Genomic DNA, 15,451 nt, shown 5'->3' with positions numbered 1-15,451 from the left:
ACTAGTACGCTCTGTATACAGAGAGGAGGGCCAGCAGGAGGCAGCCGGTGAGGCGTGGTGCACGAACCGCGGCGGGCCGGCGGAGGCGTGGAGCGAGCTGTGGGCGCGCCTGGCGGCGAGAGACGGAACCTCGGAGTGGCTGCACCTGTCCAGCCGCGGCTGCGGCCAGCACGCCGAGCTGCAGCTAGTGGACGCCGTCAACGCGAGGCCGCAGCTCAGGTGGGTGCTCTGCAGCCTCAGCTAACGGCCTCCGTGTCTACTACACTGACGACCAGCTGGCTGAATACACTGCCGACCATTAAACACACCACGTCAGGAATGATCGCAAGTACACTACTGGCCATTAAAATTGCTACACCAAGAGGAAATGCAGATGATAAACGGGTATTCATTGGACAAATATACTATACTAAAACTGACATGTGATTACGTTTTCACGCAATTTGGGTGCATAGATCCTGAGAAATCAGTACCCAGAACAACCATCTCTGGCCGTAATAACGGCCTTGATACGCCTGGGCATTGAGTCCAACAGAGCTTGGGTGGCGTGTACAGGTACAGCTGCCCATGCAGCTTCAACACGATACAACAGTTCATCAAGAGTAGTGACTGGCGTATTGTGACGAGCCAATTGCTGGAATGGAGAATGTGCTGGCCAGGGTAGCAGTCGAACATTTTCTGTATCCAGAAAGGCCTGTACAGAACCTGCAACATGCGGTCGTGCATTATCCTGCTGAAATGTAGAGTTTCGCAGGGATCGAATGAAGGATAGAGCCACAGGTCATAACACATCTGATATGTAACGTCCACTGTTCAAAGTGCCGTCAATGCGAACAAGAGGTGACCGAGACGTGTAACCAATGGCACCCCATACCATCATCCCGGGTGATACGCCAGTATGGCGATGACGAATACGCGCTTCTAATCTGCGTTCACTGTGATGTCGCCAAACACGGAAGCGACCATCATGATGCTGTAAACAGAACCTGGATCCATCCTTAAAAATGACGTTTTGCCATTCGTGCACCCAGGTTCGTCGTCGAGAATACCATCGCAGGCGCTCCTGTCTGTGATGCAGCGTCAAGGGAAAACCGCTGCCATTGTCTCCGAGCTGATAGTCCATGCTGCTGCAAACGTCGTCGAACTGTTCGTGCAGATGGTTGTTGTCTTGCAAACGTCCCCATCTGTTGACTCAGGGATCGAGATGTGGCTGCATGATCCGTTACAGCCATGCGGATAAGATGCCCGTCATCTCGACTGCTAGTGATACGAGGTCGTTGGGATCCAGCACGGCGTTCCGTATTTCCCTCCTGAACCCACCGATTCCATATTCTGCTAACAGTCACTTGATATCGACCAACGCGAGCAGCAATGTCGCGATACAATAAACCGAAATCGCGATAGGCTACAATCCGACCTTTATCAAAGTCGGAAACGTGATGGTACGCACTTACACGAGGCATCACAACAACATTTCACCAGGCAACGCCGGTTAGCTGCTGTTTGTGTATGAGAAATCGGTTGGAAAGTTTCCTCATGTCAGCACGTTGTAGGTGTCGCCCCCGGCGCCAACGTTGTGTGAATGCTCTGAAACGCTAAGCATTTGCATCTGACAGCATCTACTTCCTGTCGGTTAAATTTCGCGTCTGTAGCACGTCATCTTCGTGGTGCAGCAATTTTAATGGCCAGTAGTGTAATTTTCCAGTATATTAGGAAGAAGACATAGTTGTATTACGCTGGTGCATCATTTCGTAGCGTGTTTTTTTGCAAGCTACTATTCCCGTTGCTGCGGCTTTGTTTATCGACGGTCATTTTTTATTTGCAAAAGTTCACTATTGCTATCTGAGTTTACATATTGTCATTTTGTCATTTGAACATAGTGAGTGGAAGTTTAGGCGCTAAAAATGGACTGCTAAGAGAAGAAATCGTAACATTTCCGACATATTCTTTTGTTGGCGTCCAATAGAGTCGTGACAGCAGCGAAGGTAGTCAGAAACATTTGCGCTCTTTATGGGGATAGTGCCACTGGACAGAGCACGGCAAGAAAAGGGTTTTCTCGTTTTAAGGAACATTGTTTTGACGGTAGTGACTCTCCATGTTTAGGAAGATCTTCGGGGCTTGATGAAAATCGTTTAAAGGCATTAGTCCACATTAGCCACGTCATTGTAGTCGAGAACTGGAAAACGTTGTGAACTGTGATCATTCCCCTAACGTGGACATTGACATGCAAAGGGGAAGGTTCAAAACTCGGGTGTATGCGTACCGAATGCTCTAAGCCAAAATCACAAAAACCTGCAGGTGACCATACGTGCATGTCTGCTAACTCGTCATCAACTGGCTCGTGAACAACGCGGACCATTCCAATCCTGTATCGTTACTGGTGAAGAGAAATGGTGCCTTTATTCTAACATATGAAAAAGGATTGCGAAGTCATTCCGCATCCACCTTATTCCCCTGATCTTGCGCCGTCAAATTTCCACCATTCGTGCTCTCTATCGAGCAACTTTCAAGGAACTTACATTCCGTATGGAAATGCGCTCCGAACGTGGCTCGACGATTTACTCGTAACGAAACCACGTGATTTCTTCAGCTGCGGGATAGAAAAGTCACCCCAGCGTTGGCGGACTGTTGTAAATAGTCGAGAGGATTTTATTATTGATGACTAGTCTCCGTTATGTGTATTACTGTGTGTATTAAAAAAAGGAAACTTGGAAAGAACGTGAGCAGACTTAATCTGCTCATGTTGATTGCAAGTCAACCCTGTAACTACACTCCTGGAAATGGAAAAAAGAACACATTGACACCGGTGTGTCAGACCCACCATACTTGCTCCGGACACTGCGAGAGGGCTGTACAAGCAATGATCACACGCACGGCACAGCGGACACACCAGGAACCGCGGTGTTGGCCGTCGAATGGCGCTAGCTGCGCAGCATTTGTGCACCGCCGCCGTCAGTGTCAGCCAGTTTGCCGTGGCATACGGACCTCCATCGCAGTCTTTAACACTGGTAGCATGCCGCGACAGCGTGGACGTGAACCGTATGTGCAGTTGACGGACTTTGAGCGAGGGCGTATAGTGGGCATGCGGGAGGCCGGGTGGACGTACCGCCGAATTGCTCAACACGTGGAGCGTGAGGTCTCCACAGTACATCGATGTTGTCGCCAGTGGTTGGCGGAAGGTGCACGTGCCCGTCGACCTGGGACCGGACCGCAGCGACGCACGGATGCACGCCAAGACCGTAGGATCCTACGCAGTGCCGTAGGGGACCGCACCGCCACTTCCCAGCAAATTAGGGACACTGTTGCTCCTGGGGTATCGGTGAGGACCATTCGCAACCGTCTCCATGAAGCTGGGCTACGGTCCCGCACACCGTTAGGGCGTCTTCCGCTCACGCCCCAACATCGTGCAGCCCGCCTCCAGTGGTGTCGCGACAGGCATGAATGGAGGGACGAATGGAGACGTGTCGTCTTCAGCGATGAGAGTCGCTTCTGCCTTGGTGCCAATGATGGTCGTATGCGTGTTTGGCGCCGTGCAGGTGAGCGCCACAATCAGGACTGCATACGATCGAGGCACACAGGGCCAACACCCGGCATCATGGTGTGGGGAGCGATCTCCTACACTGGCCGTACACCACTGGTGATCGTCGAGGGGACACTGAATAGTGCACGGTACATCCAAACCGTCATCGAACCCATCGTTCTACCATTCCTAGACCGGCAAGGGAACTTGCTGTTCCAATAGGACAATGCACGTCCGCATGTCTCCCGTGCCACCCAACGTGCTCTAGAAGGTGTAAGTCAACTACCCTGGCCAGCAAGATCTCCGGATCTGTCCCCCATTGAGCATGTTTGGGACTGGATGAAGCGTCGTCTCACGCGGTCTGCACGTCCAGCACGAACGCTGGTCCAACTGAGGCGCCAGGTGGAAATGGCATGGCAAGCCGTTCCACAGGACTACATCCAGCATCTCTACGATCGTCTCCATGGGAGAATAGCAGCCTGCATTGCTGCGAAAGGTGGATATACACTGTACTAGTGCCGACATTGTGCATGCTCTGTTGCCTGTGTCTATGTGCCTGTGGTTCTGTCAGTGTGATCATGTGATGTATCTGACCCCAGGAATGTGTCAATAAAGTTTCCCCTTCCTGGGACAATGAATTCACGGTGTTCTTATTTCAATTTCCAGGAGTGTATGTAATCTCATGATTCTTATCTGAACCACGATTCTGATGACAGCTAATGCCGAGACGAGTAAAATGGATTAATAAATGAAGGAATGCTGGATTCTAGTTTTCATTGTATTACAGTTCCTTCGCCTGCGACTAATTCAGTTGCAAACTACACAAATTACACATATAACTGCTGCCTCATTCAGGGGACGCAAAACAATGGACACCGTGCTGACAGTCCTTGGTGCTCTACACGTCCTCACACTATACATGTGGATGCTACTTGTCTTGCTGCAAAGGAGCCCGTTACTTTACGTCACTCCACAATCCTGGACGGCTGAGCGGGTAATGTACCCTCTCAGGCGCACGTTACGTGGAGCCGCTTAGATCCCGCATGTCGTTGATTTTGACGTTCCTCAACTCAATGATTCCATATTCGCACTATACTCATGCGATTCCGATAAATGGGAGAACGATCAACCGCTATCTAGGCAGACGATGATCCTGCCGCTTGCTGTAAGAACTTCGAAAACTGACTGGTAGATATTTCTCCATATTCAATGAGAATCGTGCAGCATAATGTTTCCTGATTTACAGGAAAGTCGTTTTGACTTTTGTATGTCATCGATGTGCAAGTTAGAGAAAGAGAGAGTGCAAGTTACTTAACTGTTAAACAATCTGTGGTCTTGTTGTGGCACATTTTTAGGCCCTGCGTAGTCTGATACATTCTTAGTTGAAGCGTGGTAGGTGATGGACGAATTCAGCAGTGCTGTGTTGACGTGTGATTTAAAGAATGTGGTAAAGGACGGCAAGCATGGGTATGATCTGTGCACTGAAAGGTGAAATGAATATAAATGTTGGTGGTGTTAGGACAGCAACCAGCCACAAATTTACTTTCAGTTCCTTTATTCAAAGGGTACCGTTACTGGTTTCGAATCGTTGTGATTCATCCTCAGACGGTTTACACGCTTTCTTTATGACATGTGGTGTAGTATTTACAGATTAATTGTCCTAAAATATAAGTAAAACATAATTATAAATACGCCACACACAGATGGTTGCGTTACAGATTTTCGTTGCATGTGACTTACGTGAAATGTCGATTTGGAGTTTTTGTTTTCATAAGATTCGTCCAACAGATGTGAATACATTCCCACTGCATTCTTATTGTCGCACACGTAAACTGTTCTCACTGAACACTTTAGATTTGTCACTGAGAAGATTTCTACTACGTACCACATGTTTTGATACATACAAAGAGCTTACAAACATATGAGTATCAAATATGCTATGATATATCGTAACATTTGACGATGATGTCCTATGTTTGGAAAGGATCATATATTCATTTACGCAACTGTAATGCCTTTTACACTAGTACAGAGACATTGAATTTTTGAGTTGATATTGTTAATATATATATATATATATATATATATATATATATATATATATATATATATATATATATATATAGCATTGTATAGGTAAAATAGTATATTATTTAATTACATTTAGCATCATGAGAATTATAGTAACATATAAATTTGCTACTTGATCTGCAGATAGCCGTACTAATATTATTTGCTTTGGAGGTTGGAAAATAATTTTTGGAAATTTTTCAGGAAAGGGGTGTTAGCTAACTTTGTTTATTGAGGATATAGTCTGGGGTGCTGTTTTTGTGTGTATGTATTTCTATTTCTTCTAAATATTCATAGTGGCTCCTTTTTCTGCTAGATGTAAAATTTTTAAATTGTCCTCATAGTTTCCCACTGAATGGTTTTCTTCAGCAATATGGGCTGCAAATGTTGATTTGTTCAAGTTTTCTTAAAGCATCAATATGTTCTTTGTATCTAATTTCAAAACTTCTGCCTGTCTGTCCAATGTAGAATTTCGGGCATGTATCGCATTTGAGTTTGTATATTCCTGATTAACGGTAGGGACTCTTGGAGGTATTACATCATGGATTACTTTTTGTTGTAATTTATTATTTGTGGAATAGCTGACTGTGATATTTTTCTTTTTAAATAAGTTTGCTATTTGTTATGGATTTTTGAATAATATATCTTGAATAATGTTATGGTTTCTGAAGAGAAGAAGGTTGAGAAAAGGCTCCAGCCTTGCGCAGCTAGGATTGATTATTGTGAGCTAGTTTACTTGCTCGGAACTGAGAGAAAGACCAACCCACTTCCCTGAGTCATGGACTAACATATTAACTGGTTACGCCGTTTGGTTTTTATAGAATTTCTCTTTTAACATTGTTCACTTTGGTAATGATAGTATTGTTCAGACTCATGTTATGTGTGACTGTCACGTGAAGTATTACTCTGTCTTTTTTAATACGTACTTAATTCTAAAATCGTTATCTTGACATGTCGTTTCATAGGAATATTTTCTCTCCTCACCCCACTGTTCGTCGTTACTCTTTACCACACGCAACAGTCTGAATGTGTATTTACAAACAGAAAACTAGCTGATCCGCTGCCTGCTTGCTGTTTGCTGTTGTTCTTTTGAGAAATCTGCAACAATGTTGTCAAAACGAGAGGTAAGTGATAATTTTCATTAGCAACAGATAATCGTTTTTACTTCAGTTGCGCATTTAACATAAGGACAAGCTGCACTCAGATCAGGAGCAGTTCAGTTCAAATTAGGTTCTGTTTAGTCAAACGTTAGCATACGAGTTTAAGTCGAATAACAGTTTGTGTGTACATAGTTTTGGTAATACGTAGACTTTTATAGATTGGGAGGTAAGGTTATGCTAAATTTCATTGATAAACGTAGTGAGGAGGTTACACAGAATATAGATCGCGTCATCTCTACCTAATTTGGGTGGTTGCTCTGAAATCCCATTTGCATATCTCACCATATTGTACGCATCATAACAAGCTAACTTTGTGGCAGGCCACGTTCATAGTGTTCTAAGTTTACTGGTCAGCAGAGCGATAGCTGCCATGCAGGAGAAGTTGAGCTTTTCTCCTAGATGAGTGGGACAGTCGGGGACACATTATTGTGGTATTCTCATATCAAATACTGTAAATAACTCACGAAGGATCAATGTAGCTTAAAATAACTTTGAATGGAAACTGATCGTAGAGGGAAAAGTATGGGAAATTTCATCCCGGACTTCACTTTTACTTTGGCTATTGCGTCTAACATCTGCAGCAAGTATTTCGATTGTAGTGAAACTGTTGCCCTGACCACCTGTAGTCCCTAACGAGACGATTACATGAGCTACTATTGCCCAACTCCTCAAGAGACCATTGCACCGGGGACCAAAGCCGTTTAAATGTATGCTAGAGGCCACTTCAACCGTAATAACCATAAAGTTTTGGTCGCAACGTGGTTCAATGGTGGCCTTATTCGATACTTGAGCTAGCCGAAAATCACATTCAGTGAGATTAGGAATACGGAGAAATTTGGTAACGGCCTGTGACTGGATACTTGTGGTTCAGGATGGAGGAGAAGCTCACGCTGCAGAAGAGATCCTTTCGTGATTCCCCATAGATGAACAATACTAGGAGTGGGTGAGTATATCGTGGGATTTTACAACTGGGAGGATGAGTAGCGCGGTTGATAGCTCTGCTGTGATACATCGACCATACGAGCTGCGTAGAAGGCTACAACAGCTGCCAAAGAAATGTACTTGCGGCAAGACAAAACACTGCCCAATTGCACCCTGCGTGAAAACTATGATGCCTGTCCGAAACGCCGGACGGTGTGGCCGAGCGGTTCTAGGCGCTACAGTCTGGAACCGCTCGATCGCTACGGTCGCAGGTTCGAATCCTGCCTTGGGCATGGATGTGTGTGATGTCCTTAGGTTAGTTAGGTTTAAGTAGTTCTAAGTTCTAGGGGAGTGATGACCTTAGCAGTTATGTCCCATAGTGCTCAGAGCCATTTGAACCATTTTTTTGTCCGAAACCACGAGATCAAATGATTTCAATCCCATCGTAGTAATTCTGTAGTAGGACACACAATCTGCCGAATCTACTCTTGTGACTATCCACGAGCTGCAATGGTCAGTCAATTATCGTTGATCAGACTGACTAACGTTTGAAAGTCATTTTACAAATTGGTGCCGCTATTAACTATACCAACATGCACATCTAGACAAGTGCTCCGGAAACCATTGTACAGTGCATGAAGCAAGATGTTAGGTACCAATATTAGGGAGTTTCTCTATTATTTCATTCATTAGTATGGTTTTATCCGCGCCAAAATCTATCTTTTTTTAATCTCGTCGTCATTACGCATAATTTTTGATGTAAGCAGCAGAATTTCCACACTCATCAGTTCTCGTAGTTTGTCCAACAGTGTCACGCGAGAGCAACTTCGCTTTTCTTCCAAAGATTTCCCTTTATTTAATATCTTACCCATTATGAAGTGGTGACTGTCATGCAGTCAATGGTCTCACCTTTATAGAGCCGCGATACCTGTCGTGATCTTTACCGGCTCTCAGCTCATCACCAAATAAGACGATATTCATACCCTCTTCAATCTCGCTGTTACAGGATCCTACAAAATACTAAGGTGTTGGCGCCATATTTTTTAATTTATTTCCTAGGTTTTAACTTCATTACGTTGTTTTATTACACTATCCGAAAAAAGCCGTTAGTCCTCGTAATGAGGTGGTGTCGAATGCGATTCGGTGTCCATATTCTAACTGATGTTCCGCCTTGGCTGTATTTTTCGGAACAGTGTAGCCGTGAACGTTTCTCACACTAAGTCGGACATTGTGGTATGGTGCGTACTGTTACCACAACATAGTGCAATGATTCTCACAGGTACCTTACGTACCAGGAGTTCTGAGTACTATACCATCTTCTTCAGGCCTTCCCTTACTTTGCAGCGGCGGGGGGACTGAACACAGCTGTAAGTTTGTGCGTCTTCAGGAACCGTTCTGAGGTGTTTTGGTTTTAAGCTTCGCCTGACGTGGCCTGCGAAATTAGCAGTGATCATAGTCATTTTCACGATAGAATTTACTACTTCCCTTAGATCTTGTGGCAGATTTTCAGCGTCAAAACAAAGGACTAAAGTCTTCATAATAGTGTGATTCTTATTCGAATGGTGTTGGCCGAGAGTGTGCAGATATCGGTCCGTATGGATGGGTCTCTTATGTGCTCTATATCTCAGTTACCCATTGGATTTTCGACGGAGGATAGCATAAAAACCAACACGCCATCTACCTCTACCCCCACATGGAGTTTGAAGTAGACATGAATGTTGTTCTGGCGAGCCAATACCTTCTAACGAATGTGTCATCCATATAACGATAAAAACGTACCACACTTCTGCTGTATAATCCGTGCCCTGGTGGTTGGGATAACATCCCAGATGTACACGTGTGGTCTGCAACTGGATGTGTACAACTACATTGCATCTGCTAGGCCTGAATGTCCCTCTCGCTGCCGAAGTACATGCTCGGTCGTGATTCCTCTTAAGAAGTGATGATGCAGCTGCACTGAGGTGACGAAAGTCATGAGTTAGCAGCATGCACGCATGCGGATAGTATAGCGTACACAAGATATAAAAGGGCAGTGCATTGACGGAGCTGTCATTTGCATTCAGGTGATTCCTGTGAAAAGGATTCAGGAAGCTGAGTTACATGGAATGGACTGGCTCTTGTGGTCAACTGAACCAATCATTGCCTGGGAATTATTATATTCGGCTACTTGGAGACCGTTTGCAGCCATTCATGGACTTCCCAAACAACGATGGAATTTATATGGATGACAATGGACCATGTCACCGGACCGCAGTTGTTCGCGATTGGTTCCACAACAGAAAAGACGTATAATTAAACGTCTAGTGGACAGAGCTACAAGAATTTGTGCGCCGGGATACCTGGACGCCGAGTTAAAACGCCTAAAGTAGGTTTTTGAGAAGAATGGGTACTCTAGTAAGGAAATAAATAGAGGTTTGCGACCGAATAAAGACAACAATAGGACACAGCGATGGAAGAACACGGTTTCTCTACGCTTCATCAAAAAAGTAACGGATCAAATTGGCAAGATTTTAAGGAAACATAACGTTCGGCTGATTTTCAGACCAACTAAGAAAATAGGCCAGGAACTTTGTTCCGTTAAGGATAAACGTCCCCCTTTGTCTGCAAGTGGTGTATACAAGATTCCTTGCACATGTGGTAGGGTCTACATTGGAACTAATAAGAGAAGTGTGAATACATGGTTGAAGGAACATAAGAGTCTTTGCCGACTAGGGAAAACAGACAAGTCAGCCGTATGGAACATGCTCTTCAGTCGGGTGATCACGCAGTAAAATTTTCGGAAACTGAAGTTTTATGTACTATGACGAACTATTATCCACGGCTATATGGAGAAGCCATCTCAATATATAAACACTGGGATAATTTTAACAGAAAAGAAGAAGCTATGAAACTCACCGATATATGGACAGTGGCGCTACAGAATCGATTAGAAGTTTTTATCTTTATCGTGCTATGACCGATAGTAATATTTTATCCTTGAAAAGGTTTATCTCTGCTATCACGTGAAATCCAGACACGCCTACTTTCCACGGTATTTAGGCCGATCTTCGACGTTCGACTCGCCAGTCGGCAAGAATCAGCACAACCAGGAACACCTCCGAAAATGTCCAACGCAGCTTTGGACGAAACGTCAGGGATAGAAGAGTTCTATGGACCACGGCCATACAACCCGGAATAATTCTCGGCAGCTGAAACATCCAGTCGTGAAAGCCTTCATTGTATAGTTTGAAGAACATTCTGGACAGTTGGAGCGAATGACTTGGCCACCCATATGACCCCACATGAATCCCATCGAACATTTATGGGACGTAATCGAGAGATTAATTCGTGCCCAAAATCCTGCAGTGGCAACAGTTCCGAAATTATGGACAGCTATAGAAGTAGCATGGGTCAATATTTTTGTGGGGGACTTCCAACGACTTGTTGAGTCGATGCCACATCCAGTTTCTGCATTACGCCGGGCAAAAGGACGTCCGACATGATATTAGGAGGTATCACGTGATTTTTGTCACCTCACTCTACCGTGATTGTAGGGAAACACATGTCTGCTTTTCAGTAAAGGGCGCGTAGCTTTAAGGGATGTCGTCCTTCAATTAGCTCTCTATTTTTTCCCACAACCCTTTTAAAATAAAACACACGAAATACTCGTACTACACAACATTCTACATGACTGCCTATATCGTAAAACAGTACATGACACGTGTTAGTAATAACGCTGATCACACTTCATGATCTTGGAATCAGTGCCAATGATCAGTACAACTGTTCTTGACATTTTACACATTTCACCTCCAGATATTAATAGTCATGAACCTCATTGTGATCACAGAGGACAGCACACTTCGGACTCCACCACCCAGCTCCGCTATCAGCGACTGTGGGACTTCTGCCTCAAGCGTTTCGCCCAATAACCGTAAAGTAAAAGCAATGATACCATACATGGAAGTTCTCCGAACAGCCAGTGAGAAGTCTCCTAGTGAAGAGAAGTCTCCTTGGCTTCTGACCGACACTCCACAACTTCGAAATGTTACACACACTCAGCAGGGCTTGTGACGTAAAGCGCAACATTACCATTTTCTCGGTGCTAATTTGCTTCAAATGTTAGAAACAGTTTAACTTTGCTAGAGCCGTGCCGAAGGTGATGTTTTCAAATATTTCCAGTTCTCTTACTCTCGGTGGAACTGACACTAGAAGAGGTACCTCAATAGTTGCGAAACCGGTTGTGTGTGTTTCTAAGTGACCTGAAGAAATGTAGCTACAGCGAAACATAGGACATTTCATTCGGTTTCATTGTAATAGTTTTAGCACCTGTAATTTAAACAAAAAGAATAATGAAGACATCAAAGACCATAAAAGATGCATAAAATGCTGTTTGTATGTAGGGGCCTTTCGGAAGAAATGGACAGCTCGCCCTCAACTCTCTTACAAACCAGACGTCCATGTTCTATCGTCTTCTAATAGACAGTTTTGTTCGTAATGTCAGGCTGACAAAATGTTGGCCATGTTCCGTTAAAACGCAAATGATTTATTTGATGGTTTCTTTACAAAGTAAACACCTAATAGTTGACTCTGTTTCTTAAGATTAATGAGTCGACATCTATGAAACCAGTAAATTATAAATGATGACCTGTGGCTATTTAACACTATAACACGCAATTGAGGAGAAAAGCGAGCATTTTCACTATCGTATGGTTGGAAGTTTGGCCTGAGCTTCAAAAAGCGTTGCATTTGATCAGAGACGTCACAAACGACTGTCAGTCCTCTCTTAAAATAAAAATTCGCAAGGAAATCTACTGAGATAATGAAAATTGAACTGAGAACAAAATCATCTTGTAAATTAGACCTTCCACTGTTATTGCTCATTGTTTTCATAGTACCAACGATCGGAGAATTACCTACGAAAGGAACATTTTAAGATAACTGAAGCGAACTGACAACAGACATAAATTGTCCCGTTTCGCACAACATCCCTTACTTTATGATAAATTCGAAGAAGTTTAATAGTTCATACGCACGACTGTTACCTACTCCTAACGAACTCTGCTCTGTTGGGGATGAGCCTGCTACGACAGTGAAGATGTTCGACGCCTTGTCCCACAGCAGTCTGACATTATAGACATTATAATTACAAGTAGCGGAAACGATGGCAGTCATAATTAGACAATTAGCAGCTCACCACGAAACATTTTCAGTCAGTCACGAAGAAAGACACCGGAATTTGCTTTCGCCCAGCTTCCGCAACAACGTAGCGGCGATCTTATAACGCGGCAGGCGTCACGCACAACTGCCTGTACTTATAATTACTTTTTTTCTCAGGATTCAATTAACACTTTAGTGACGAAACTTGGGGGGGGGGGGGGGGGAGGTGGAGTAGAGTAGAAAACTGGTTGGTGTGACTGCTACTGAATTTTTTATTGTCTTCCAAGCTTCCTAGCATGAAAGAAATCATAGATCCTTTTCTTACTTCATGCGTAAAACCACTAACGAAGCTTCCTCTTCATTACCTGTCATGGTGAATGGTGGGAACACAGCCACATATAACAATAACAATAAATAAAGTAGCTTCAGAGTACAGCTGTGTTGTTACAAGTTTTATTGCGTTAAACGTGTAACGCCATAACTGCAGAGTGGAGCTAGTTTATTTATTGTTAACCTACGATATCTCTACAATTCAGAATAGATCCATACTGATATCAAGATTAAATCCACCTTGCTATCAGTGATGAGATACAGAGTCTACTTGGTATGAGTGCTGATGTCTGTATATGTGGTACCTTAGTAAGTACGCACATCAGTGTGTTGGTTGTTTATTCTCTGCCTCGAGCAGCCTTCCAGAAAGCACGTCGCATAATTTACTGCCTGATGTTTGCTGCACAGTCGTAACTGCACCACTAAGTGGACTACGCCTTTCGGTCTAGACTACCCATTTCACGTCGATGCGCCCACAGTTCAACACCTGATCTGCTGCCCAGGGGAAAATAAGCATTAATGACTACTCTTGCCACATGTACTTGCAGGTACTAACCAACCTACAAAAACATATAACTTCTAATAGATATAATTATTACTCTCCAAATGACGTGAATACTGATGTAATGTTATACAGTACACTATCCTCAGTAACGAATAAAAATATCAGCAGTTATATCAATTACATTCCACATACATATATACTGTACAATAATATACACTCCTGGAAATTGAAATAAGAACACCGTGAATTCATTGTCCCAGGAAGGGGAAACTTTATTGACACATTCCTGGGGTCAGATACATCACATGATCACACTGACAGAACCACAAGCACATAGACACAGGCAACAGAGCATGCACAATGTCGGCACTAGTACAGTATATATCCACCTTTCGCAGCAATGCAGGCTGCTATTCTCCCATGGAGACGATCGTAGAGATGCTGGATGTAGTCCTGTGGAACGGCTTGCCATGCCATTTCCACCTGGCGCCTCAGTTGGACCAGCGTTCGTGCTGGACGTGCAGACCGCGTGAGACGACGCTTCATCCAGTCCCAAACATGCTCAATGGGGGACAGATCCGGAGATCTTGCTGGCCAGGGTAGTTGACTTACACCTTCTAGAGCACGTTGGGTGGCACGGGATACATGCGGACGTCCATTGTCCTGTTGGAACAGCAAGTTCCCTTGCCGGTCTAGGAATGGTAGAACGATGGTTTCGATGACGGTTTGGATGTACCGTGCACTATTCAGTGTCCCCTCGACGATCACCAGTGGTGTACGGCCAGTGTAGGAGATCGCTCCCCACACCATGATGCCGGGTGTTGGCCCTGTGTGCCTCGGTGGTATGCGGTCCTGATTGTGGCGCTCACCTGCACGGCGCCAAACACGCATACGACCATCATTGGCACCAAGGCAGAAGCGACTCTCATCGCTGAAGACGACACGTCTCCATTCGTCCCTCCATTCACGCCTGTCGCGACACCACTGGAGGCGGGCTGCACGATGTTGGGGCGTGAGCGGAAGACGGCCTAACGGTGTGCGGGACCGTAGCCCAGCTTCATGGAGACGGTTGCGAATGGTCCTCGCCGATACCCCAGGAGCAACAGTGTCCCTAATTTGCTGGGAAGTGGCGGTACGGTCCCCTACGGCACTGCGTAGGATCCTACGGTCTTGGCGTGCATCCGTGCGTCGCTGCGGTCCGGTCCCAGGTCGACGGGCACGTGCACCTTCCGCCGACCACTGGCGACAACATCGATGTACTGTGGAGACCTCACGCCCCACGTGTTGAGCAATTCGGCGGTACGTCCACCCGGCCTCCCGCATGCCCACTATACGCCCTCGCTCAAAGTCCGTCAACTGCACATACGGTTCACGTCCACGCTGTCGCGGCATGCTACCAGTGTTAAAGACTGCGATGGAGCTCCGTATGCCACGGCAAACTGGCTGACACTGACGGCGGCGGTGCACAAATGCTGCGCAGCTAGCGCCATTCGACGGCCAACACCGCGGTTCCTGGTGTGTCCGCTGTGCCGTGCGTGTGATCATTGCTTGTACAGCCCTCTCGCAGTGTCCGGAGCAAGTATGGTGGGTCTAACACACCGGTGTCAATGTGTTCTTTTTTCCATTTCCAGGAGTGTAGTTATTCCGAAACGCTGATTTTCTGCACCACTTTTTCAATGCGCGAAGAGTGCATAACAAATGAGTTTCAAATTTAGATATCGGTGGAATCGTAAAGAAGGTTTCTTTAAGGTATTACAATTAAAGAGAACGTATTAAACTAGTTTATTCGTTTTGTAAAACGAAGTT

General features: G+C 45.0%; 1 protein-coding gene across 1 annotated transcript in view; it reads left to right on the top strand.

Annotated features, from left to right (window-relative positions):
- Positions 1–15,451, top strand: part of LOC126162988 (uncharacterized) — a 105,179-nt gene that overhangs the window by 54,524 nt on the left and 35,204 nt on the right. Inside the window, exon 3 of the mRNA XM_049919848.1 lies at positions 22–219. Within this exon, the coding sequence (XP_049775805.1) occupies positions 22–219 (198 nt within the window). The remainder of the gene's footprint in view (positions 1–21; positions 220–15,451) is intronic.

Source organism: Schistocerca cancellata, chromosome 1, assembly GCF_023864275.1.
Source record: "Schistocerca cancellata isolate TAMUIC-IGC-003103 chromosome 1, iqSchCanc2.1, whole genome shotgun sequence".
Classification (NCBI taxonomy): domain Eukaryota; kingdom Metazoa; phylum Arthropoda; class Insecta; order Orthoptera; family Acrididae; genus Schistocerca; species Schistocerca cancellata.
This window is presented reverse-complemented; position numbering and strand designations above follow the sequence as displayed.